This window comes from Dermacentor andersoni, chromosome 1 (genome assembly GCF_023375885.2).
Source record: "Dermacentor andersoni chromosome 1, qqDerAnde1_hic_scaffold, whole genome shotgun sequence".
Lineage (NCBI taxonomy): Eukaryota > Metazoa > Arthropoda > Arachnida > Ixodida > Ixodidae > Dermacentor > Dermacentor andersoni.
In genome coordinates, this window is record NC_092814.1 from 153,714,487 (window position 1) to 153,738,880 (window position 24,394).

Here is a 24,394-nt window from a genome sequence, read left to right on the forward strand (position 1 = left end):
CTGTCGATGGATGTCTGTGCTTTTACGCAGATAATAATTCTTCCTTCTTAAAGGAATATTGAGAGAAAAGTTCTGTTTTCTTTATTGGATAGCTGCCAACCCAGTAAGTACGCTATAGAGCCTCAATTGCACGCGAACATAGGAAATAATTAATTACGTTGCTCCAGGGTATCGAAACGCAAAGGTATGATTTTTTTTAAACTCCGGAGCGAATCAGAGAGAAATAAATAACGGTTTTTCGTTCAGGTTCACTACCGTTTCTGGAGCTTTTCACCCATGCATTGCCTGCACGTGCATTGCCTCAACTATGCCACCTCATTTGTAAATAAACACCAACTTCCCGTGATTTTAAATGCAGCAGCACCGTCAGTAGGGTGTTATGCGTATCGTGTCAGGGGCCAGAATAGGCGTTGTGTTAACGAAACAGTTTGCATCGAATCCGACCTGCGGACTCACCAGAATGTGATACATGCAAAGTACCCGAGACAGTATGGAGCACGTATACTTGCGGCTTATCCACAGTATGACTGTGGACGGCAGGGATCGAGCTCTTCGTTAGCGCCAATTAACAACGGGACACGTTCAGATAAAAAGTCTTACTGGCCCTTCGACGGGACCTATCTATAAAGCGAGCCCTCAAGGCTCCCTTAGAATATTTGGTTAACGCAGGCCTATATTTGAGGCTGTGGGCGGGCCCTCGGAATACTACTGCATGTCCTCATCACTGCTCCTTAGTCCCCTATTTCTCCCCTCTTCCCTTTCCACGTGAACAGAGTATCACGCTGGAGGACCAATATATATTCCTCTCTCTCTCTCTCTCTCTCTAATAATAAAGCTTCGGATGGCCCCATTCACCATCATATACAAAGTGCAAATGCGTTCGTACGTGTGCCTTTGCAGCAGCGAGTGAAATTCAAAGTTTTGAGCATTTGATGAAGGGGAGTACATAGCCTGTCATAACAATTGCAAATGAAGTGTATCGCTTTTTTCTGTGAAAGTTCAAGCTTATCTGTGGCATAATCGCCGTGGGAAGACCAATCATTTGCGGCATATTCTAGCACAGGCCTAACTAAGTATTTGTAAGCTGTCAGTTTGCAGCCCTTTGTTGCGTATTTCAACATTGGTTTTAGACACCCCAGCCTGCGCTGTACGTCAGCAAGATTTAATAGGGTTTTGTCTCTCTCTCTCTCTCTCTCTCTGAACATATAAGTTCTATGTGTCTGTGTCATTTAAGATCCGAAGTCACCGTGACTCCATTCCAAGGTATCAGAACTCATCGACTTTACCAATGTTTTGGCCGTCAGTATTGTACGAATAACTTAAAGGCTTTTTATCGTTAGAAGTCATTGTTACGGATTCTTTAAAAATAATTTCTATTTTCCATGAGTTACTACAATAGAAAAATGACTAAAATAGGTTGATTAGTTGTTCTTGATCGCTGACGTTAGTAATGTTAGTGCTATGGGGCTTATGACAAACCGATTTGGGGATGTTCTTGCGGTGTAGCTTGCAAAACCATACAGTCAGTTGCGACAACTGACTTGTTACCGCTAACGACTTGTTTATTATGACAATTGTATGAGATTCTTGCCTTAATGAGCTTTTGTCATGCGCAAATACTTTTTGTAAATTCTTGAACTTAAAAAAAAATGGTATTTGCGCTTGCTTGAACTTTATGCCACTGTCCTCGATACAGCGCACACCGGCTGTCACTAGCGACCGCGTTGGCACGCCTTGACAACAGGCCACTTTCAGAACAGTCAATATTGGAATGCCGACATGAACTGTCATCGCAGCGAAAGTTGGTCAAGGCTTTGTTGACCTTTTTACGTGACAGTGGCCTATTAGAAAGACTATAATGATCCCATTCCGTACCTTCGCACATTTTTTTCACGCTTGTATTTTTGGCACACTATTCTTCCCGTCTTTACTTCCCTTTCCCTTCCCCTAGTGCAGGGTAGCAAACCGGAGGTTGGAACTCTGGTTAACCTCTCTGCCTTTCTCTCATTTGCATCTCTCTCGCTCTCTCTCTCTCTTGAACTTTAGTCAAAATTGCGAAGATCAACCTTCATTGCACAGAGCAAGGTTGTAATCAATATAGTGGTGAACAGAGCCGGTGTTATGTAAGGATTTCCTTCACTCGGGAGGCGGGAGGGGTGGGGGTAGGATTCACGATCTGCTCAGACCTCTGACGAAGCGTGTAAAGAAAAAGAATTGGAATAGAATCGTTATGTCATGGCGGCCCAGTTTTAAAAAAAATTCTTGGAACGTTTAACGAATTCAGCCATCTCTCAAAACGTTCATGCAAATATCTCGTAGGAAATATTTAATTTAGAAAGAGTCAGGGGTCCAATTTACAAAGCTTTTTGTTCGTAAATGCTCTTTGCCATTGGCCACCTGCCCTCGCTAATAATATGTCGAGCATCAGGATTGGATGAAATTTGCTCTTACGAGCAATTCTAGCGTAAGAGCATTTTGTGAATATGGGCCCAGGTTATCGAACATATTTTTTAGGTGAAATATTTCGCTTCACTTTGGCTATCTTAGCCAGGCCATGCAACGCTGCTTCGGGAATTTTTTTACAGTCAGTGATCCGCTTGTTGGGCCCAAATACCCTGATCATCCTGATTCTCTAGCTCAAAAGTGACTAAAAAGAAAGCCGGTAAATCAGTAAAGAGTTGCTTTTTCTTCCAGTACCTCGACAAGTAGGGCCTTGTCCTCCGATTTTCTCACAACAGCACTCCAGGTGCCGGACGACAAAGCCTCTGTACTTCTGAAATCCACGGGGACCATGGCGACCGTCTCCTTTGTGTAGGTTGTGCGGTTCTCGCCTATACAGGAAGGATGTAGTGTGCGGTCAAGTTAGGGGGCATTCCAGACTATCTTATGCAAACGCTCACCGCCTAAAAAGACAATTAAACGTACGTGGACATTATGGCAGCCTATGCTTACTTTGAACAGCAAGAGGACAGTATTTCACCAGAAGAAATGTCTGCTTGTTATTTGGCTTACACAAGGCGAATAACAAACCAGGGTGCACATTTTCAAGAAGCTTTTATGGCTTGTAAAGTTCGCAAGAACAAAAATAATCCAACAGGGATAGTGAACACAATATTAGCGAAGTCTGCCGCCCAATCAGAAAAAAAGTATTAGGAACAAAAACCTTTGTAAATTCTGACCCAGGGGGCGACTTCACAAATATTTTTGTTTGTAAACGCTCTGCCATCGGATAGGCGCCTTCGCGAATAATATGTCCATTATCACAATTGGCGGAAATTTCCTCTCACGAATGATTCTGCCATAAGAGCTCTTTGTGAATACAGGCCCAGGAGCTGAATTAAAAGATATTTTCGTTCGTAAGTGCTGCTTGCCGGCCGGCCGCATTCGCTAATAACACGTCCGACATCATGATTGAATGGCACCCGTTCTTACGAACAGTTCTAGCGTAAGCACTTTTTTGTAAATACGGGTCCAGGCTTCACAATGCTGTTTGTAACGCTTTAACAGTTGTTATGAAAGGTTCATGATGATTTGGGATTTTAATGGCGCAGCAGCCGTGCAGGCTATAATGCGCCATTATGAAAGGTTCCAGTCAATATGAATAGCGAGCATATTACTAGCGAAAGCAGCCGGCCGATGGCAAGTAGTTCTTACGCATGAAGATATTTGTGAATTGGGTCCCAGAACTAGGACCGAATTCACATCTGCTTTCGTTCGTAAGGGTTCTTTGCTACTGGTGGGCCGCATTCGCTAATAATAGGCCAAACATGAGGATTTGCTGGCGTTGTTCTTACGAACAATTCTAATGTAAGATGTCTTTGTGAATACGAATCCTGGGAAATTGGGTCATTTGGGGACGATTAAAGTACGAACGAAGAAGCTGGTGTAGCACTCCGATGTTAATAAGATTGTCCTCTCTTGATGAGTTGTAGGAGAGGGTAGAGGGACAGCTTCACACTGCAGTTTGAATTTAGCTCCTGATACCGCATTCACAGAGCTTTTCGTTCGTAAGAGCTATTTGCCATTCACCGGCCGACTTCGCTAATAATATGCCCGAGATCATGACTAGTTGGCCACTTATCTTACGAATAGCTCAAGCGGTAGAAAGTTTGTGTGTGTGTGTGTGAATACAAGCCCCACTTTTCTTTTAGCTTATTGATAATTTCATTTATGGGGTAGTTTTTGTCGCGTATGGTTGTAATTTTAGCTACGTTTTGTGTTCGCAGGCTCTCTTTATACAGCCAACCTTTCCTTTTTGTCGTGGTTATTAAACAATAGAAAAAAGGCGACGGTCACTTCATCGCGTTTACCAGTGTGAATGGCTATAATCACCAGCCACTGCCTACCAACGCCAGTCAATTAGAAAACGCTATTGCGAAAAAAAAAAAGGGGGGGGGGGGGGTTGGAATACTGGCCCTGTTTTTGAGCACTGCAGTGTGACTTTGAACTAGTGATAGCTTTTCTTTGCAGCGATTAAAAGTGGAAGTTACTAAACTGCAGTAGTTTACTTTTACCTTCGCTGCTTCATTGTTACAGCTGTCCTATCCTAAAATGGAGTCCGAAGGCTCTAATCGCTGTGACGTTAGTTGAATACTGTGGCTTGAATTTTTAATCAATCAGTCAATCAATCAATCAATCAATCAATCAATCAATCGATCAATCAATCAATCAATCAATCAATCAATCAATCAATCAATCAATCAATCAATCCTTTATTTCCAAAAGCAGTTGGGGTCTCTCAGGCGAAAAGGAGTTGCAAACCACTTGCACGTACATGACAGCCGTTTTACAGACCAGACGTGTACAAATGTACACCAGCCCAATACATTAATACAGGAAGTTAATAACTTAATACTTAATAATAGATTCTGTACAACTTTAAGGTTTCAGAACTGAAACAGAACTTTGTGGTGCCTTAGTAAGCACTTCGGTAAGGTGCTGACGCTAAGCACAAGTGGCAGAGGATGGACAAATTTCTCGCTTGGTGCAAACACTTCGAAAATCCAGGAGCTCTTTTTTGCAGGCCACCTGGATTTGCTTTTCTTTTTTAGTCAATGAATAATATTATTGCGACCAACTGTACTTGCATTTAGCAGCGTCACAGGGCTTTTGCCAAAGAAAAAAAAATAACTTTTTATGCACCGGAACAAGGCAAGTGCAGAGTTACAACCGTATCTTTAATAACGAACACGCTAGATGTTTTCGTTTTCAGCAAAGATACAAATGCGAAACTAGCGAGGGCTACAAGGAAGAAAAACTAGACAAATATTGTGATTATTTGTGCATTGCACCAAAGGCGTACGTGTTTCAGTGCGTTCGGTAATGCAAGCACAGTTGTCTGCTTAGCGACACCAAATAACGCAGCACCTCAATTATGCCAATGTATTAGCAGTTACTGTCTACATTTTCTCTGTCTGAGAATTCGTTGTTGTCGTGTTTTTTTTTTTTCGACAGAGCAGTTACGCTGCAATTAGTTTTGAGAGGCAAGCAAGTAAGCAGACAAGTCTAAAGCACAGCATTTGTGCCGTGAAAAGCGGGAGAAAGAGGGACTATATCTTTTATTTATGCGCGTCATGCCGCCTACTCTTCTTCCTTCTTCGAATGACGTACCTTCTATTCCAAAGAAGAGGGACAACGAGTCGGTCTCCGGGTTGAAGGCTCTGTTCAAGTTGATCACCATTGTGAAAGACTGCCCCCGCCGAAACACGGGGGCTGGTTTTTGTGATTTAGTCCGGGCGAATCCCCTCGTGAAGTGGTTCTCCGCGTTGTACGTCACGTACATGTCCACGGAGCGCACCCGGACCACTTCGTTTGGGTTTCCGGCTGCATAGAAGTGTAAAAAACATAAAAAACAAAAATATGGCGTACTCAATGTTGAAGTGCTTAAGCAACCTCAGTCCGCAACATCAATTTCGTCGCATGTGTTCTTGCTTTGAGTTGCGTACAGAGCAAAGAGAAAGAAAAGTCATATTCGTGCTAATGCGTTGAAAATTCGAAATCTTTCAAATTGTTCCTTGATAATTTTAGGTTACCTTGTTTTTACGAAGTATATCCATTTTTTCAGGAGGTTATCTCGATCGCTTTCAGCGATAGCTTCACGTTCTCGTGACGCAACATCCAGCACTTTCTACGCACCGATGGATATCTGCTGCTCTGACTACGCATCTGTTGTTGTTATTGTTGTTATTGTTAACAACAACAATGACTACGCATTGTTGCTATATAGCAGCTGCGCTGCTTGGCAGCACAACGCGGGCTGATGCTTGCCCACCCACCAATTCTATTCGCCGTGTATCACTCCCGCTCGTTTAGAAAGTCGCAGCACAAGTAAAGTCACCTCAGAAAGGGATCGATCGGAAATGCGGTCACTGCTTTGTGCGGAAGAGCTGGTTCATGTTCTGGAGTAGACAAAGCCTTATGTCGGGGCGTGTCTTCAACTTAATCCTCATTTTCCTTCTCTTTTTCTTGTGAGGGGGACGGGGGCAGTGCTTTCATTTTGCTATTAAGCCGTTTCTCTTCCTTCTGAGCGTGCTCTCCCAGAAACCAACTTAACCTTTAGAGGGGGGGGGGGATTATCAGGGATAGAGAGAGAGAGAGAGAGTGGAATATAGGAAGGCAGGGATGTTAAACAGTCAAGGGTCTGGTTGGCTACCCTACGCTGGGGGAAGGGAGAAGGGGAAGAGAGAGAAGGTGTAGATACGTGTACGGACAGTACTTGAGTTAAAGCCGCTCTCGCAAACCAGACGTTATGAGAAAGCACAAAAGTGCCTTCACTGCCTAATTGTGTTCTTAGTATTGCGTGCGTTACTTTGTTTCTCTGATACGCATATTACACGTTTCTTTTCTCCGAGCATAATTTTTTTTACAGATGGTACAAATGACCATTCTTTATTACTGATGATTGTCCTGCCCCCTCACTTAGAGGGGGGGGGGAGGACAATAAGTGATAATTATGACGACGACGATGACGACGACGACGACGACGACGATATGTTCTGGCACTGAAATCTCCACACTTGTTCCTAAAAGCTACAGCCTTGCTTTACTGTGTGAACTTTATTAAAATTACGTGCTATGAGTGGTCTTCTTCTTGACGTAAGCTCGGCTCTGTTGCCAGGAGTGCATACTTCCGTCCGATTTACTAACTCTACTTGAATATACAACAAGTGTTGTATGATCAATTGTAAAAAATGCTTATATCTATGGTGGCGCTTTCTGGCTAAAGTTCGGTTCAGTGCTTGCAAACACACAAAGCTTGCAGTAGCTCAGCACGCTCGCGACACTTCTGGACGTTCGTTCTGAGCGCCAGAACGGTTTAATTAAATTCTGGGGTTTTACATGCCGAAACCACGATCTGATTATGAAGCACGCCATAGTTGGTGGACTACAGATTAATTTTGACCATCTGGGGTTCTTCGATGGGCACCTAAATCTAAGTACACGGTTGTTTTTGCATTTCACTCCCATCAAAATGCGGCCGCCGGGGCCGGGATTTCATCCCGCGAGCTCGTGCTTAACAGCGCAATCCCAAAGCCACTAAGCAACCACGGCGGGTCTCTGGAACGATTATATTCCAGTGCTATTCCTTTTCGCGTTTCTTCAGTGTTCCAAGTGGCTTTTGTTAGCTTTTGTTAGTGGCTTTGTTAGGTGTGTGTGTGTGTGCGTGTGTGTGTGTGTGTGTGTGTGTGTGTGCGCGTGCGTGCGTGTGTGCGTGCGTGCGTGCGTGCGTGCGTGTGTGCGTGTGTGCGTGTGTGCGTGTGTGCGTGTGTGTGTGTGTGCGTGTGTGCGTGTGTGCGTGTGTGTGTGTGTGCGTGTGTGCGTGTGTGTGTGTGTGTGTGTGTGTGTGTGTGTGTGTGTGTGTGTGTGTGTGTGTGTGTGTGTGTGTGTGTGTGTGTGTGTGTGTGTGTGTGTTTGTGTGTGTGTTCAACACTTTCCGGGCACGCTTCTTTCGCGAATTGATAATCGTACCGGCACATGTACGATCCATTCACTTGACAGTTGGCCTAACATTGGCCTAATTGCACCTAGACAAGCACTAACCCTCCCCCCCGGCCCCCCTATTCATTTTGCTAAGCTTCGGTGATAGAAACAGCAGTCAAATGTCTTAGAAAGAAAATCAACTCCTCTGCATTGGCGGTAAAGCAACGTCCATCACGCGAACATTTTATTGTTACCAAGAATTCAATCGTACTTACACAAAAGATTTCGTCTCAAAGAAAGTCTCAACGGCAACTTGTATTATGCTTGATATGCATGAGATTACTATTCTCGGCGACGACAATACAGTTGGCGGCAATTCTTCTAGCCGCTAGATGTACACGAAGAACCACAAAAGGAGGGGACTATTACGGACTCCTAATTATCCCTTCTATAGGACCTCTAATATTTTCCAAAGTTAAGCACGAACTTTGCATATAGGTAAATCTGCGCCAAAAACAGATATCGCAGCTTCAATCTGTTTATACATCTGAAGTGGAAAACTTTCATATTTGAATTTACAGCTTACGTGATATGGGGCGCTATAACATAAAAATATTCCAAACTTTTTTATTCCGATCCTGCAATCAGCCCTCCATGATTGGCCAAAAAATTTTCGTGCCACTGCCACTCCGCCTGTCTGTCACGCAACGTCATGAAAACCGCGACAGCACCCCATCTGATACGACGTGCACACACTCATTATGCATGAATATACCGAGCAAAATAATGATTTATGATTCGACGACTTTTCGCCATTAGCCCTCTGCTATTGGTGAAAAGTTTCTGGGCTGCGCCCACTTCGCCTGTTCGTCACGTGACCTCACACAACCACGAAATCTCACCGCCTCAAAATGACGCGTCGGCGTTAAAGATGCATTAACATACCGAAAAAGACTGAATTTTTCTCTGAATAGCCGGAAACTGCCCCGTTCCGAAAGGAATAGGAGGTGGTGGCCCGTCGATCACTCAGGCACTGGCTACTCGCACATGCCGGAGAGCATGGATTTATTTGCGTATAAGAAAACTTTCTGCGTAACAGTATGGCGTTATCGAGCCCTTTCAGCACGTTTACGACCTCGCTCTGCCAACTATTATTTGCTGAGGATCCGTTTGAGCGGGATTCTTAACCTTACGTTGCACGCCTCCGCCATCTAAGCCAGCCAGCCAGCCAGCAAGCCAGCCACCACGAGCTAAGGGAAGCGGACCAGTCGCGGACGCCGGCACCACCCTCTTCATCCGGTTATTGATTTTCACTACGCTGGATCGGCCCCATCAAATGCATCTCCACTTGAGCGTGCTACTCGGCTCTTGTTAGCCAATTGGAAAAGAAAAAGTGCCCAATGTAGGCAGTGTTATTCGGTTTGAAAGCAAACAAAAGTGGCCTCCTATATCAGCGAGGAGAGCGTTTGATTGGGCTGTTCAGACAACGCTGCAGGTCACCGCCCGATGTTTGCGTCGGTGGTTGCGTAAATTTGACGTCAGGAGATTGGAATAAAACAGATTGGAATAGTTTTACGTTACGGGGCCCCCGGTTATAATGTTTACGAGGGTTTTGTAAAAGTCCTACTCACAAATGAGTGGAATAATGCGCCAATTTTGGTTCGCTTTAGATTTGTTATTACACGTAGTGTACAGAAATGGGATATTGTTTTTATTGACGAGTTAGAGAGTTCTTAACTGGATATTTAATTTTTTTTAAATATCGCAATTTTTAACAACTTCTGTAAAAAATTTGAATACCTAAATCAAAGTTTTGCTTCTTACTGTCATCAAATTTTTATTTTTCCTAAATCCAATATACCACATCAAAATCGGTTGGATGGTTGCTGAGAAAAACTATTTATCCTTTTCCATGTATTCAGAAGGAGCTCCCGAGCTAAAGCTTCCTTTTAACGTTCTCGATCAGCCTGGGCATTTCACTCTTTCGAAGCTACTCGACCCATGTACTACGTCGAAAGCAGACAACTAAAAACTGTGCTCTTAATTGTTTTCAAGTTTCTTACAAGATGCCGGTGCAGTTGGCATGTATTAATACGTACGCAGTGTAATGAGTGATTCGCACGGTTTAGAACGTTCGTACTAGCAGTGGCAGCGCGCTTTAACCTCTTCAATTCCTTCGTTATTTCAATGAGGAACATTATTTCCGTCCATCCTGCACTTCGCCGGCAGCTCCTGTGTGCTATGTCGCCTTCTGAGGACCCTGCGATGCCGCGCTCGCTTCCACTAGCGACACGTGGTAATTAGTCGCTAATTAAATAAATATATAATAACTTTTAAACATTTAGTTTCAGTGGACTCATTTTGTAATTGGGAAATTGACGCGAGCTCTGTGTACAAGCCATCTCTACTTTTGAATCTGGGAAAATGGGATTACCCGCGGAACTGTGGCACGACGAATTTCGGCTATAAGAGTGCGCGAAACCAAACATGCGTGCCTGCAGCGAGCGCCAATTCGCACCCCTCGAGGCGACAATTCTGATTACGCCACCAAGCTGCGGGAAGCAGACTTATTCTATCGGAAGCAGACTTATTTGCAAAGCTTTGGTGGCACCATTAAGTCACACGGTCACCGATCAAAAAAGTCGCAGTTTCGCGCGAAAGGCGATGCAAATTGAGATAGCAAATTAGTGGACAGCTAACTATACGAAGTAAGGATAGTAATTTTATCGGCCGTATAAATTTGTGAACATAGGCATACTAACTAAATTAACAAGCATGGCGTCACGCACGCACGAGCAAACATAAACACATCTCACTTGATGACCGCGCAAACTCGCTGTCAAAACACTGCAGTGAGGAAACGCGGCAGCAGCAGCCGCTCGAATCATAAGTCCCGAAAACACAGCGCAGCGCAGGCTCTGTACCCGTCGCAGGTGGCTTTCAAGACACAGCGGCTGGGTGGAACGCGCGCGGCCGCCCGGGCCGCCCGCAGGAGAACACGCACCCCTTTCGTGCCCTCTTCCCGAAGCCTTGCGCGCGACGGAAGGCGGCGCGCTTCCTCCTCGCTTCCGTGCGTTGCGTGCGCGAGATTGACCCGCGATCGCCGGCTCACCCTCGCACGCTTTCACTCGCGCTTATAGCATACGGCGCGCGGCGACGATTTTATCGTCCTTGTACTTTATACGGAACCTCACGCCGACGCCGGCGCCGACGCCAGAAATGCGCCTGAAGAGTCCATGTGATTGCTATCGCAATAAAATGGGATTACACATGGAACGGTGACACGACGAATTCCGGCTATGAAAGTGCGTGAGACCAAAACTGCGTGGCTCCAGCGAGCGCAAAGCCGCGCCCCTCGAGGAGACGTTCGGCTTACGTCACCAGCAGCGCGTTAGCGGCCCGCTGCTTGGTGACGTAATCAGAATTTCTCCTCGATGGGCGCTACTTTGCGCTTGCTGCAGCCACGCTGTTTCAGTTTCGCGCACGCTTGTAGCCGAAATTCGTCGTGCCACAGTTCCGCGGGTAATCCTATATTTTCAGGTTCAAAAATTTAAATGGCTCGTACAGAGAGCTCCGTTCAATTTCCCACATACATTGAGCCCCCTGAAACGAAATGTTTGGAAGTTAATATATGATTTCTTGTTAATTAGCGACTAATTAACATGTATTACCGTCACCTCGTGGTCGCCACCACTGACGGCCTGTCTCCGATGGAACCGTCTTTTTATTTCAAAACGACTATTTTTAAATATAATTTAAGGTCTTCATAAAAACAAGTTGTATAGCGTCTGTGTAATCATTAACAGTTCTTCGCATAACGTGTATTCCGCATGGTGTGTGACCCACATAATATTTTTTCATTGCATATCTCAATTTTCCTCAAGACTTCTCTGCCTAGACAGCTAGGCAGTCATATCTGTAGGCGTGCCTGTGCATGTCATGTTTGGTGAACACACCCATTTCGGGCCACATCAACACTTCCTGTACTGACAGCGAGCCAGCGTTCATGTGAACTATAGCGTGCGTTGTGTGCATGGGTATTTTTATTTTTGATGCGAAAACATCCAATGGCCCATTGACGGAAAAACCCCGGTGTCTGTAGCAGCGAAGCAGTGACTAAATTCCCATTGGCTGCGACGCCACGTCATGAGCGCGCCTCGACGGAGCAGATACGGCGACGCGACGCCGCTGGACGAGACGGGTTGTCGTCGGCGAGGCAGTCGCTTGACGCGCGCGGGCTGATGCCGCCGTCATGCTCTCGGAAGCCGGCGCGCGGTCCGTCTCTCTCTCTCTCTCTCTCCCTCTCTCTGTGTCGTCTCCACTGGGCTTAGCTGCTGCGCGCGCCTGCCGGCCTTGATGGCCGCTGCTGCTTCCTCGGTCTCTCGTCGCGCAGTGCGTCGGTGGCATGCGGCGTCCTCGATTTCTCAACAATATCGTCCAAATGATTCCGGTCCATAGCCAACATACCAACGTAAAGAACTGTACAAAAATAATTACCCGCACCGATTTAATCGCAAAACTCGGTAACATACCCCGCAGCAAAACTCGAAAACATTTTTCGCAGCACGAAACTCGAAGGACCGCTCAGCGGCGTTCAATTGGACATTAATATTTTGCAGTCACAACTCATTAGTGCTTAAGGTGTCCTCGCATTTTCTTGTTTCATTGTTTCTCATTCTTTTCCTGCCAATTTATAACTCGCGTTATATGTATGCTTGCGTGAAATCGAGTAGCCGTCCCTTCACTCTAGGGTGGTTAAGTCTCCTTTGGTATTATCACTTCAATAAAAAAAAGTTAGCGCAATAATGAACCGCTTCGGTGGACAGGTGAATGCGTGCGCGTAACGCTGTAGCGACCATTGCCCTTCATATGACGCCCTTCACGACATTATACACAGAATATGGTGTCGTGTCTTGAAGCATAAACGACGTCACCTCAACGATACAAGGTTCGCTGCGAATCGAAAGCACAGGATCGCGTAAGCGGAGCTCGCAGAACAGGTGCAGGCGAAACAAAGGGGAGAAAATAGTCTGCCTCGACTGCCAACGTCGCCGCAGTGTCGGTGATGGAACAATGGCGGGACGCAAATGGCCAGCGCTCGTATGTCTGCGCGACAGAGCCCTTTTTCCGTGGCCTTGAGCACGCGTTCGGACTCAGTGTTATTTTAATTTTTCTCCTTTCTGTTTGCTGCCAAGTTTTCGGCTAAGGAGGAATTTGCAACTAGCGTCGGTTCAACTAATCAACCTATTAAGCTAGGTCTGGCCGAGGACCATGGCACTTCGCGTTTGATTGGCTGTCGAATAGCCCTACGCAGATGTTCTTTCCGGCACAGCTTAGGTTTTGTAGGTGTGGCATGGTTACGTGTGTAGCTATAGTAGTAACGGGGTGTCAGCTAGCACCGTAAAGATGTGATAATCCACAAATAAAACAATGATATATATTGCTAATAACGAACGGTGACATTATCGCTGTATCATTTTGCATACACTCCGTGCAAGGAGTACCCCTTATAGCTAGCTACGCGTTTACAATCGAGTAAAGAATGCAACCATTAAATTATTACTAAGTAAAAGGTGGGCCAGTATAATGAAACAATTCTTTTCACTCGATTCTATTCCTTCGTTGAACGCTCATTTCACTTGTGGCCGATCCCAGTGATAAACTCAGCGGACCACCGCCCGAGAAGGAAAAGAATTGTAATAGAATCGTTACATTATGAATGAATGAGTTCTGGAGTTTTACATGCCAAAACCACGATTTTATTATGAGGAATCCCGTAGTGGTGGAACCCAGATTAGTTTTGACCACCAAGGGATCTTTAGTGTGCCCCCATTGCACGGGACACGGGCGTTCTTGCATTTCGCCCCCATCAAACTGCGGCCGCCATGGCCGGAATTTGATCCCGCGACCTCGTGCTTAGCAGCGCAACACCGTAGCCGCTAAGCCCCCGCGGTGGGTGTTACATTATCTCGGGTCTGTTTTCGAACGAAAAAGATCGGGCCACAAGTAAAATAAAAATACTTAGATTCTGCAAAACAATGATGCTGTTCTTCGATGTTGTCGTCATTCACGATCTGTTAAGTTTGCTCTCCAATGTCAAGAGGAATTTCATAGATGTTATCCAACGGACTCACTTCAGTGTATGTGTGGTGGACTAAATGTGATGCACAAATCAGTCATCAAGAGACGCCAAGTATAGATTCCGCAGCTTTGATTTCACTCATAAACTCTTGTAATGTTATTTACGCATAGTATACCTGAGGTGAAAGTTCCATTTTGTTGCAGTCTAATTTTCACTACTTGGTTTATTCGATGTTGTAGCACAAATTCTAACACGTAACTATAGGGTAAGCCCTATTAAAACAAACATCCCTTTACCATGGCGCACTGCTGGCATGGCGAACGTGGTGCCCACTGCGTTTGTTCAAATTTTCCGAAGTGGCAATTCTAATGGTTGCACAATGTACGGATATAGCAATACCAGATTATGACGACTGTGGTTGCGTTTTGCATAAGTGCCGTTACCAGCGGATTACTCTGTATTATACGTATGCTTGTTAGCAGAGAAATAAACCTTTGTACCGGTCATTCATTTGATGGTGGATTATTTCTAACCTAAATACCAGTGTCCTATCTTTCACGAAATATGCGATGCCTCGCAACTATCATGAAAATTTGATGCTACAAGCACCTTGGCTGAAAGCCAGAGCTCAGAAGATCATGGTCGTTGGACGATTCAGTGCAGGGCCCTAGCAGCATTTCATAATACCTAGCTTGCTCAGAAAATCAGTGACGAAGCGAGAAACTCCACTTTTGCGAGCATGGAACAAATAATTTCCCCGTGAAGGGCAGATAGTGTAAATAATTTGCCTGGTATGTGAACACTCTTCTATAAAAACGTGTAAATTCTAAATCGTGAATTTTCCACAAAAAATACCACAAACTACTGAGCTTTAAGCAATTCGGATGATAATAAGAAACTACCTTTTTTTTCTGTTTTCTGGTGCACTTTGACAGTCAGGCGATTTTTTTTTCTTAGAACGGTTGTGACGAGAACAATTGTATGAATTTCCTCAAAATGTTTCGTTTTTCTTGGCACAAAAATGGATAAGTATATTTCAATTGCAGAATAGCTCAATATAATATCCATTCCAGCTCGAAAATTCTGCGAATGGTAAAGAAAACTATCTATTTAATTGATCTGATAGTAAAAGTCTAACAAAATTATACACTATAAGTTATAACTTATACAGACTTTTGTTTAATCTAAGCTCCTTCCGAAAAAAAAGACTGCGACGTCGCGCCTTATGCAGTAAGATGCGGGGAGAATAATTATCTGAGGGAATAATTATGTTAAAGAATATACGTTGAAGAGAAAGGATTAGTTTCAAAATGAGTTAAGTAAACAGCTGATACAAGCTAAGCTAAGACACAATATTTCCTACGGTAGCTTCATTGGCGTGGAAGATGAAAGCATTGGAAGGGAAGGTGCGTAACTCTTGACAGAACAATTATTGAGAACGGTAATTGCCACAGAGAACAGTAATTGTTTAAAGTTAACCTTAAGGGCCGCGATCGTCGCTAGACTGTTGGTGCAAGTGGTTTAAGTTCCGAGACCAGTCAATTGGAATAGCACACGCTATTGATCATAGTTATTGTTGTTTATCGTTGTTTATTGATATCTCAAAGGTCCCAATAGGACATTATATGAGGGGTGGGCACGTAGAAGGCGGGAATGATGATGATGACATCACAAAGATGAGTCTGAACACTCGATGGCAGATCTAGAGCGCGCTGCGTCGCGGATGAGTGCAGTTTGTCTCGGAAGGCCATTCCAGTCTCGGGCAGTTCTGACCAAGAATGACTGCAGGATCGTAGTGGTGCGGGCTCGTGGCGGGATCACCGAGTTCGGACGGCCTATTCGACGAACACGATGAGCCTGCTGGATCAGCTGGCCGTCACGTGGTATGGAATAAAAAAAAAACACCTGTGATAGAGGCATAGGCGAGAGATGCGACGACGAGAGGCAAGAAGCGATAGGTCTAGTTTAGATTTCGGTGTGTGAAAGGCTATTGTGATATGAGTGATTTTAAAGAATAAATTTAGCAGCACGGTTCTGAACAGATTCAAGAGCTTTAGGGCGATTAGTTTTGGTAAGGGTAAAAGATAGCATATGCATATTCAAGTTTTGGTCGCACGAGCGTTTTATAGGCAATGGATTTGACGGGTGGTTGTGCCATGAAGAGATTATGGCGATGATAACCAATACTTTTGTTAGCTGAATGAATTATGTGTGATTTGTCCAAGACAAATCTTTGGAGAGGTGAATTATTAAGTACTTGAAGGAGTTGGTGGTAGATATAGTGCAGCTATTAATCTTGTATGCAGGGGGGGGGGGGGGGATGTAGTTAGGTCGACGATGGAATGAAATGTGTACAGTCTTAATAATGTACAGGGACATGAGCCATGTAGCACACCACTCTTGAATATGAAAGAGATCCTCCTGAAGGGAAAAGACGTCACCGTCGTTATTGATAGGGTGGTACAGGACACAATCATCAGCGAAAAGACGTATTACAGAGGTTACTGTGAATGGCAGGTTATTAGATTAAAAATAGGAACGGCCTAACAATGCCCTGAAGTACACCTGACAGAACGGAGGAAACGGAAGATGCAAGGTTGTTAGCATATACGAACTGTTTTCGGTTAGTTAAAAAACACTGGATCCAGTTAAGAACAAGCGGGTGAATGTTTAGGCGTGATAATTTTATAAAAAGACGAGAATGTGGAACCTTATCGAATGCCTTTTCAAAATCTAACAGGGCGTCAATTGGAATGTTACAGTCGAGGTTTAAATGAATATCATGAATAAATAAAGCTAACTGCGTTTCGCGTGAGTGATCTTTGAGGGAGCCACGTTGATTAGGGTGAAAGGACTTCACGGAAGTTAGGAAGTTACCAACATGAGAGTAGATAACGTGTTCCATGATTTTAGATCATACGCTGGTGAGTGAAATGGGATGGTAGTTACCTGGGGCTGACTCACTGTGATGAAGTTTCTATTGAGCAAAGCAGTGGCTTAGAGATTCTAAAGCTCATGCGCCTCGATGAACTGCTATCCGACTGATCTAATGACAAAGTCTACTGAGGTGACATTGTACTTAATGCTACCACTCTGTTTGTCAGACGAAAAGCATGTTCTTTTCTATTAACCATGAATCTATGCCTCCACGGATTTTCAAAGAGCCCAGTTGTGCTCTCGAAGTTTCGCCCACAAGAAAATCATCAGTTGTTTTAACATGGAATACATTAATCGACGATCGCGTTCTTGGTGGAACAGGTTTTTTTCTTCAAAAATGAATGCTTCTTCCATGATAATAGATGTTCCTTGAGGGAAAATCTTCATCTGATGCAGCACATGCCTAGGAAAGAACACCTGAAGTAGCATGCCATGCTATCAGCCAGGCAAACATCACCAGCTTTTAATTATATTCAGCATCTCTTTCTCTGTCTCTTCATAGGAAGCAAAGAAAGGAGCTTCAAGGCAGCGCGCTGCATTCTTCCTTCAAGTCTGCCACATATGCATATCGAATAGCCAAGCCTGAGTTCGTAAGCATCTCGATAGGTTGAAGTGTTGCAATAGCGTTTTGTACCTGGCACTGGACAAACATTTAAACCTTTTATTCGTTTGCTTCCTGGCTTTTCCTTTTGATAACTATTTATCTTCTATATAGGAAATTTATGAAAAAAGAATAATGTAAATAAGTTACATGAATGAGAAGTTCTGCTGCAGTGTAACAACAAACCTCGATACTCAATGGTTGAATTGTGCATGACATCATGTAATGCGTAACTCGTGGATTCCTTTTTTTTTTTTTGAGAATCCTAACATCAACGCTTTGTACTTTAGCAGATAAAGAGATCAATTAAAGCAACGTAATACAGCAATTAAAATTTTTCGCGTCAAAGCAGTAATAATGAAACGATATGCTACCAATTTCAATACTCAGTACTGCTTTGCGAAATCCCTTTTGGGTGAATGAACTCATCAATTCACCTCTGTAGTGTGTGTTGTAAGCACAGTCATCTCCGTGCATGCTTAAACCCGGTGCAAAGGTCGGAATTCGTAGCAAAACAACATGATCAACATCATTTTCAGAAAAGTAATCGACTATCTACGTTCGCTACATATTCTGCACTAATAGATGTTGTGCGTGATGGCACTGAACAGTACTGACGCCTGTATTCTACTTATTGAAATTTGCTAACCACCCTTGAGTTTAACACCAACAACAAAACAGGTAATCATTGCCAGCTAGCTGAATTTCTTCGTATATACTGCAGTCCTTTCGCCGAAAACGCTGACATAATTCACGAAGCAATGCACGTCTCAGTAAATGGTGTTCTGAAATTTTCTGCTTTACATTTCGCACTGAAGAGGTATAATAGTACGCGTGACCCATTAATCAACTCAAAACAAACGCGCGTTAAAAACACAGTTTAATATTTTAAGCTGCCACGAATTCTGCGTGCTCCCTACTATTCTATACTACTATACGCCGGCGAGGACGAAGGATACGGCAGGGCGTATCGCGTTGTCAAAATCGAGCATTGCGATAAAGGCCGTAGCAGGAAACAGGCGTTCTCTACTTGTTGTGCCTGAGACGCGAGCGTATGTCCGTAGTGTTCTACCCAAATAGAACCACCACACCTGGGCTGCATTATCCATCGTACTCTGGTCAAACAGCAAAAAGGAAGGGAAAAAAAGCATAAATAAAGAAGCAAGAGTGAGAGAAGCTTAGTGTTGTGCAAACTGTAAGCAGCACATTAATAGAGTGTTTTAGAATAGGGGCCCCACAAGTTTGGGGCCCCAAAGAGCTTTGCGGGTGTTAGCGTTGGGGCACGCACGAGTGAAGAGTTTTAGAATAGGGCTTTGCGTTTGCGGGTAGCGTCTTGCGCTTGCAACCCCACTTCGGCATCAAAGAAAAGCTATTATAAATAATTAAATAAAATATGCTATTTCATGATAAGAAGAGTAATTTCGTATTTTCGCCTTTCATTATAATTTAGAGGTTACTATATTAGCAGCAAACAATGTGTTGCGCGCTGTTTTGAGTAACCAAATTAACATGCTTCACCAGCCAAGTGAAGCCGTGTTAGGCCTTCGAACCATGAAATTGACAATCTAATTCGGAATCAGCGACGTTTAATGAATCGATCTTTATTACAAACGTTATTTGAGAGAAAGCGATAACCGCAGTCACTTCTCCTAGCTTACGAACTTCATACGTTACTACGAATCGAGCCCAGTTTGGTGCTAGGTTAGAGTCGTCGCCTTGATGGGTGCCGCCATGTTTGTTGACGCAGAGCTTTTGGGGCAGGTTTTGGGGCTCCCGCTAAATCGGCGAAATAGCATGCCCGACGCAAAACCCAAACGCAGTTTGCGTCTCGCGCATGCGCAGTAGCTTCGACTCTATTTCATTGGGGCCCAAAAACGTTTGGGGCCCCTATTCTAAAACTAGAATGAACCAGCCAGCGATACACGGAGTTCGAAATGACTAGAAAGCGGCAAGGGGGGACATATGTATTTTATATACTATAAATAGAGATTTATATAGACTGCTGTACCCTAAAACATCAAATACAACGCAATTACAGACGCTATTTGCAAGCCTGTAGCAAACAACACCCTTTTCCTCTTCCCTGAAAGATGTACCACTCTCAGTGGCCATCAATGGTCGCCACGATTGTTTGCACGGCCGATCGCCGGGGTGCTGTCATCACCATATGAGGTCCGAGCCGACCAGGTCTCTCACTTTTTCGCATTGTGCGCACTTTTCTGGATACATTATAGGCATGATCACGGGATAGTGGTACCTTACGAAGAAACGAACAAGTCTCGCTTTAATTTTGCTGCTCAAGGAGTTCCCGAATGCGATTTCGGATTAATGGGAATCGGTATGCTGAAAGTATTAAGTAATAATTGCAGCAAGAGAGCAGAATGATTAACAAAAATTATTATTTCGTATAAGTGCGATGCAGCGGCCAGTAGTTAAGGGCGGTTCACTTATTTCGCGACACTATTGGTGACAGAAAGGAAGTTCAAAAAATAATATAAGTCGCAAAGAAGAAAGAAAAAAAAATCAAGCGCATCGAAAAAAAAAGAGGCGCAGAAAGAAAACGAAGGCCAAGACGCAGGTATGAACACTTGCCCGTTGTTTTCTTTCCTGCCCCTTCTCATTATTCATGTCGGGCGGAATATGTACGACCTCTTTGAAAGGAAGGAAAGGGGACTGGACAGGGGAGTTACACGTGTAAGCATTGAAACGGGGGCTCAAGACTTGCAATACTGATAAGCCTTACTAATGTCGTTAGTGGTAATAATGACAATAAAATTTACTTTTTGTCATGCTTTTGAAGAAATGGCGTCACAGAAATGGCGACGTCTGTCTTCCATGAACTGAAGAAAAATTGAAGAAAAATTGAAGGAAAAAAGAAGTGCAGCGTGCAGGAGTACTGAGTAAACCTTATTTAAGGGGCGAAACTTACGATAGTAACACCCCACATTGCCTGTCATAAATTTGTTAACTGTTTAGAAATATTTGGGAATGGCCGCATTGCAGTAACACGAGAATTGATTGTCCCATATGCCACTGCAGTCGACAAAATGAGTGTGTCCTGAAAAACACTCATTTTGCGTGCAGCTTGTGTTCATCGATCTCCGCGGCATGCTTCCCATAAAACGACTGCGTAGCAGAGGGCCTCGCGTCCGGTTACTCCCCCCCACCAATGCGAAATGGTTTACTACTCACGCTGCCCATCGTCGTCGTTGCCCTGAAGTCGGCTGCTCACATCCCCCATCTCTTAGGCTCGGCGTTCTCCCCGATGCGAAGAATACGCAAGCTCTCCGGCGCGCAGAAGAAACGGAAACAGTTTCCCTTCACGGCGGCTCCTCTGCGGCTACGGCGAGGACGCAAGTGCGAACGCGCGATCGGCACCTTGCGGGGTGCTGCGGTGGGCGGCGGCGGCTGGTCTTCGCGAACGGGCGTCGAGGAGTGGCCTGCAGCTCGGCGCTCAGACAGCGGCGGACTAGCGCCAGAGTCGCCCGTGTAACAGTGCCCGAGGCCCAGACCGCCGGTCAGCCTCTGCCTGGCAATGATGCATCGCTTGTCAGGCGCAACAACGGCTTTCGTGCTGCGCAGAGCAGCAGCGCACCGCAATAAGGCCTTTGTGCACTGTTTTGATAGGAAGAGCTGTGCTTACGGCCTGCAGTGTGTATTTACTGTAAGCGCTTCTCCGGATGGGAGGAACCATCGCGTGAAACAGGCTTGTTACCTGTTTCACCTGTTCGGTTGTTGCTCTTAGCTTGTCTTTTTTTTTACCCTGTTAGATTATTTTTATTTTTTTTTATTTAATACAAATGGTTATATATTTCTTGGTACATTGTTTACCATTGATAACATTCCATGTATATGTACTTGCCGTCATTTGTTCATGTGACTGATACGTGTGACTGTATGCGAAATTGTGGTTAGTTTTTGTCCCTTGAGTGTCACTGTTTTTCCCGGCGAGACCAATACCCAGTCAGGAGACTATAGTATCCTTTAATCTTGACTCGTAGGGAACACAATGTATTGCCTGAAAAAGTGAAGAAATTTCAAATTTCAAATTTCCCAAAAATATTTTTAACGTCACATTTTAGGTGCCATGGTATCGATGCTGTCGCTTTTTTTTTTTTAAGGAATGCAAAGCATCCATCAATGCCTAAACGGTTCCCCCTCCTCTCCCCCTCAAGCCTACTTCCTGTTTTTTTTTTTTTTTCAATATCTTATACAATTAAGATGTTTGTGTATTTGTACATAGGTGTTTGGAGGGGGGGGTGCAAAGGGCAAAGAGAAACAGATACAAAAGAAAACAGAATGGTCGTTTTCGCTACGGCCAAATTGTATTATAGTGCGGGGACGACAAATATGAGACAACAGAAACATGATATGTCGCCTCTGCAATTCGAATTCGGTCCTCCAGATTTAAGGCCATGCCTGCATCACTCAACTATGGCGCCGAAGCTTTCCAATCTGTCACTTGTGGTGTGATCCTTTTGTCAGTTTTAAAGTGTGACACGCTGTAAAGAGAACGTCAATTTGTGTTGCTGCGAAAATTATGAGACGCATCATTATCAGTAGTGCCTCGCGCACTTTAACGTGCGTATGCTGCTCGAGAACTATTTCAGATAATAATCTTGCTTACCTCACTGCGAAAGAACGAAAAGAAGCCTTTAGCCCACTTATGCTGGAAAGCAAATGTCTGTCAATAACAACGGGCGAGAAGCAAAGGGTAGATGCGTCCGGGAAAGGAGAGAGAGAATAAATGAATATGAGGCACTGGCAAAAGAAACGCACTCGGAAAGATAAAAACATGATAATAAAGAAGAAAGTGTTCGTCAACCATCGCCTTATCCCCGAACTTGCTACATTGTTGATGTGATAGGGATTATCTAAGTCCTCTTAATTCTTCACCACTAGGTTTCTTGCTCACTTCAAACCCCAAAACAATCATCGCATGAACGCAAGAATAAATACATGGGACGGGCGCTAGGCTTACAAGGCTTTAGCCCAAAAAATTAATGAAGTGAATCTAGCGTACGAGCTTTCTATGAATACCGGCTCAGGATTCAAGGACACTCGTAGGATTAGGCCGACACCATCAAGGTGGCAGTGAGACTTTGACTCTCTTCCACATTACGTCGCAATGGCGCATGAATTCAGTTGTTGGGCGGATGAACTTTTCCTCAATAAACATGAGAAATTCTGGTGCTTGTAACGTGTGTTTCTTCGTGCCCTTGTATGGGAGGACACTATTTCACATGGAGAACTGGCCATCGTATCACATTGCGATGGGTTCTAGTGCAATTCGGCATAGATGAAAATGACAGCGCTGACAAGGAGCCAAAGACAGCCCTCAATAATACCACTGCGTATGCTGTTTTCTCTAGCAGATTATTTATTTATTTATTTATTTATTTATTTATTTATTTATTTATTTATTCATTTATTTATTATTTATTTATTTTTACATGCTACAGCCCCTTAGCAGAGCTATGACACGAGTGTGTGTCAATGACAGTAAACATTAAAAACGATCACAGTTTCACCATAAGGGCGAAGCAATGAAGCGATAGCAACATGTCAGAATATTACACGAAGCGTAAGGCTCATAGCTGTAATGACAGTATGAACTGCAGTAAACGTAAGCTGACTAAGTGAACACGCGTGGTGTGGTATGTGTAGACACATGAACAGAGAAAACTCGATGACCGCGAGCAGTCATCGAGTTGTCGCCTTGTGTCGACCTCGCGTTCCCGTACTGCGGCATTCTCATGGCGGGCACGATGTGTGCGCCCGCATGGCGCTTTTAAACGGCAGGGTTTTGCCCACGCTGTCGTTCAACCTCGGCCTCTTGTTCCCGCGGTGCCAGGTCTGGGCGTCACTGGCGTTGAGCTGCAGCGTGCGCCGCACACGCAGCAGCGCATTTTTTTTTTTTTTTTCTGCATCTGGACCGTCGCAGCGGTCTTAGCGCGTATGCGGGCCCGCCTAGCTTCATTGCGATTAGCGTTTCGCTGGAGCTTCTCGGCCGGTGTTCTGACAATACGTGGCGGCATGTTTGCGCGATGCGCACGGACGCTTCGCTTCGCTGCGCTGCGCTGCGCACCCGTCGATAAACCACGCACCGGCAGGTAAACCACGCACCGGCAGGTAAACCACGCACCGGCAGGTACTATTCTAGCCACAGTACCTTGGCTACTGCCTGTGGGAAAAAATGGCACAAGCCGACAGGGTCTGTATGGTCTGCATAGTCAGCATAGGCTGCTTTACGATCCGTTCCAGCGAGCGAACCAACCTGGGGTCTTAGAATACAGTTTCCTCTATGCACCATGTCTCTGCGATTTGAACACGAACACTACTAGACATATTTCGCCACCTGGCGTTCAAATTCTGACGAAAATGGAAATCGTGCAATTAATGTAAGTAATGTTCTTCAAAAACATGTTAAAATCATAGGGACCAGTATTTTTATGTGTAATTATTGATGAAGGTGAAAAATCGCGTGTAGTGTTCATAAAACGTACCAAGCGTCTCTACACACTGGCTTGCACGCGGGAAATTCTTAGGGATATTCTATTCCGTTTACTGAGGCGTAATGGTTGTAAGATCGAGCTGGTGTGCTACGAGTCCTCTGTTCGAATCCTGCCGTCGGACAATTTCATTTACGTTCATTTATTAAACGTAACGCGTTTCTTTGCGATTTACCACACCTTTACGCATCAGGTACGTTTCAAACCTCCTTCGTGGGCCGATCCCGGAGATAGTGCAGCCTAAATAGAGCCGCGCCACCAAAATTACATCACTGTCAGATTTGACCTCTTATATTGTATTACCCTTTTAATATTTAATAGTCCGAGGAGGTTTAAGATAAA

The 24,394-nt window shown here is 44.5% G+C and overlaps 1 protein-coding gene across 1 annotated transcript in view; it reads right to left on the reverse strand.

The window, feature by feature from the left end:
- Window positions 1-21,031, reverse strand: part of LOC126546226 (annulin-like) — a 60,003-nt gene extending 38,972 nt beyond the window's left edge. Inside the window, exons 1-3 of the mRNA XM_050194378.3 lie at window positions 20,733-21,031; window positions 5,611-5,823; window positions 2,698-2,831 (exon numbers count right to left, since the gene is read on the reverse strand). Coding sequence (XP_050050335.1) covers window positions 2,698-2,831; window positions 5,611-5,823; window positions 20,733-20,781 — 396 coding nt within the window. The 5' untranslated portion in view covers window positions 20,782-21,031. The remainder of the gene's footprint in view (window positions 1-2,697; window positions 2,832-5,610; window positions 5,824-20,732) is intronic.
- Window positions 21,032-24,394: the final 3,363 nt, after the last annotated feature.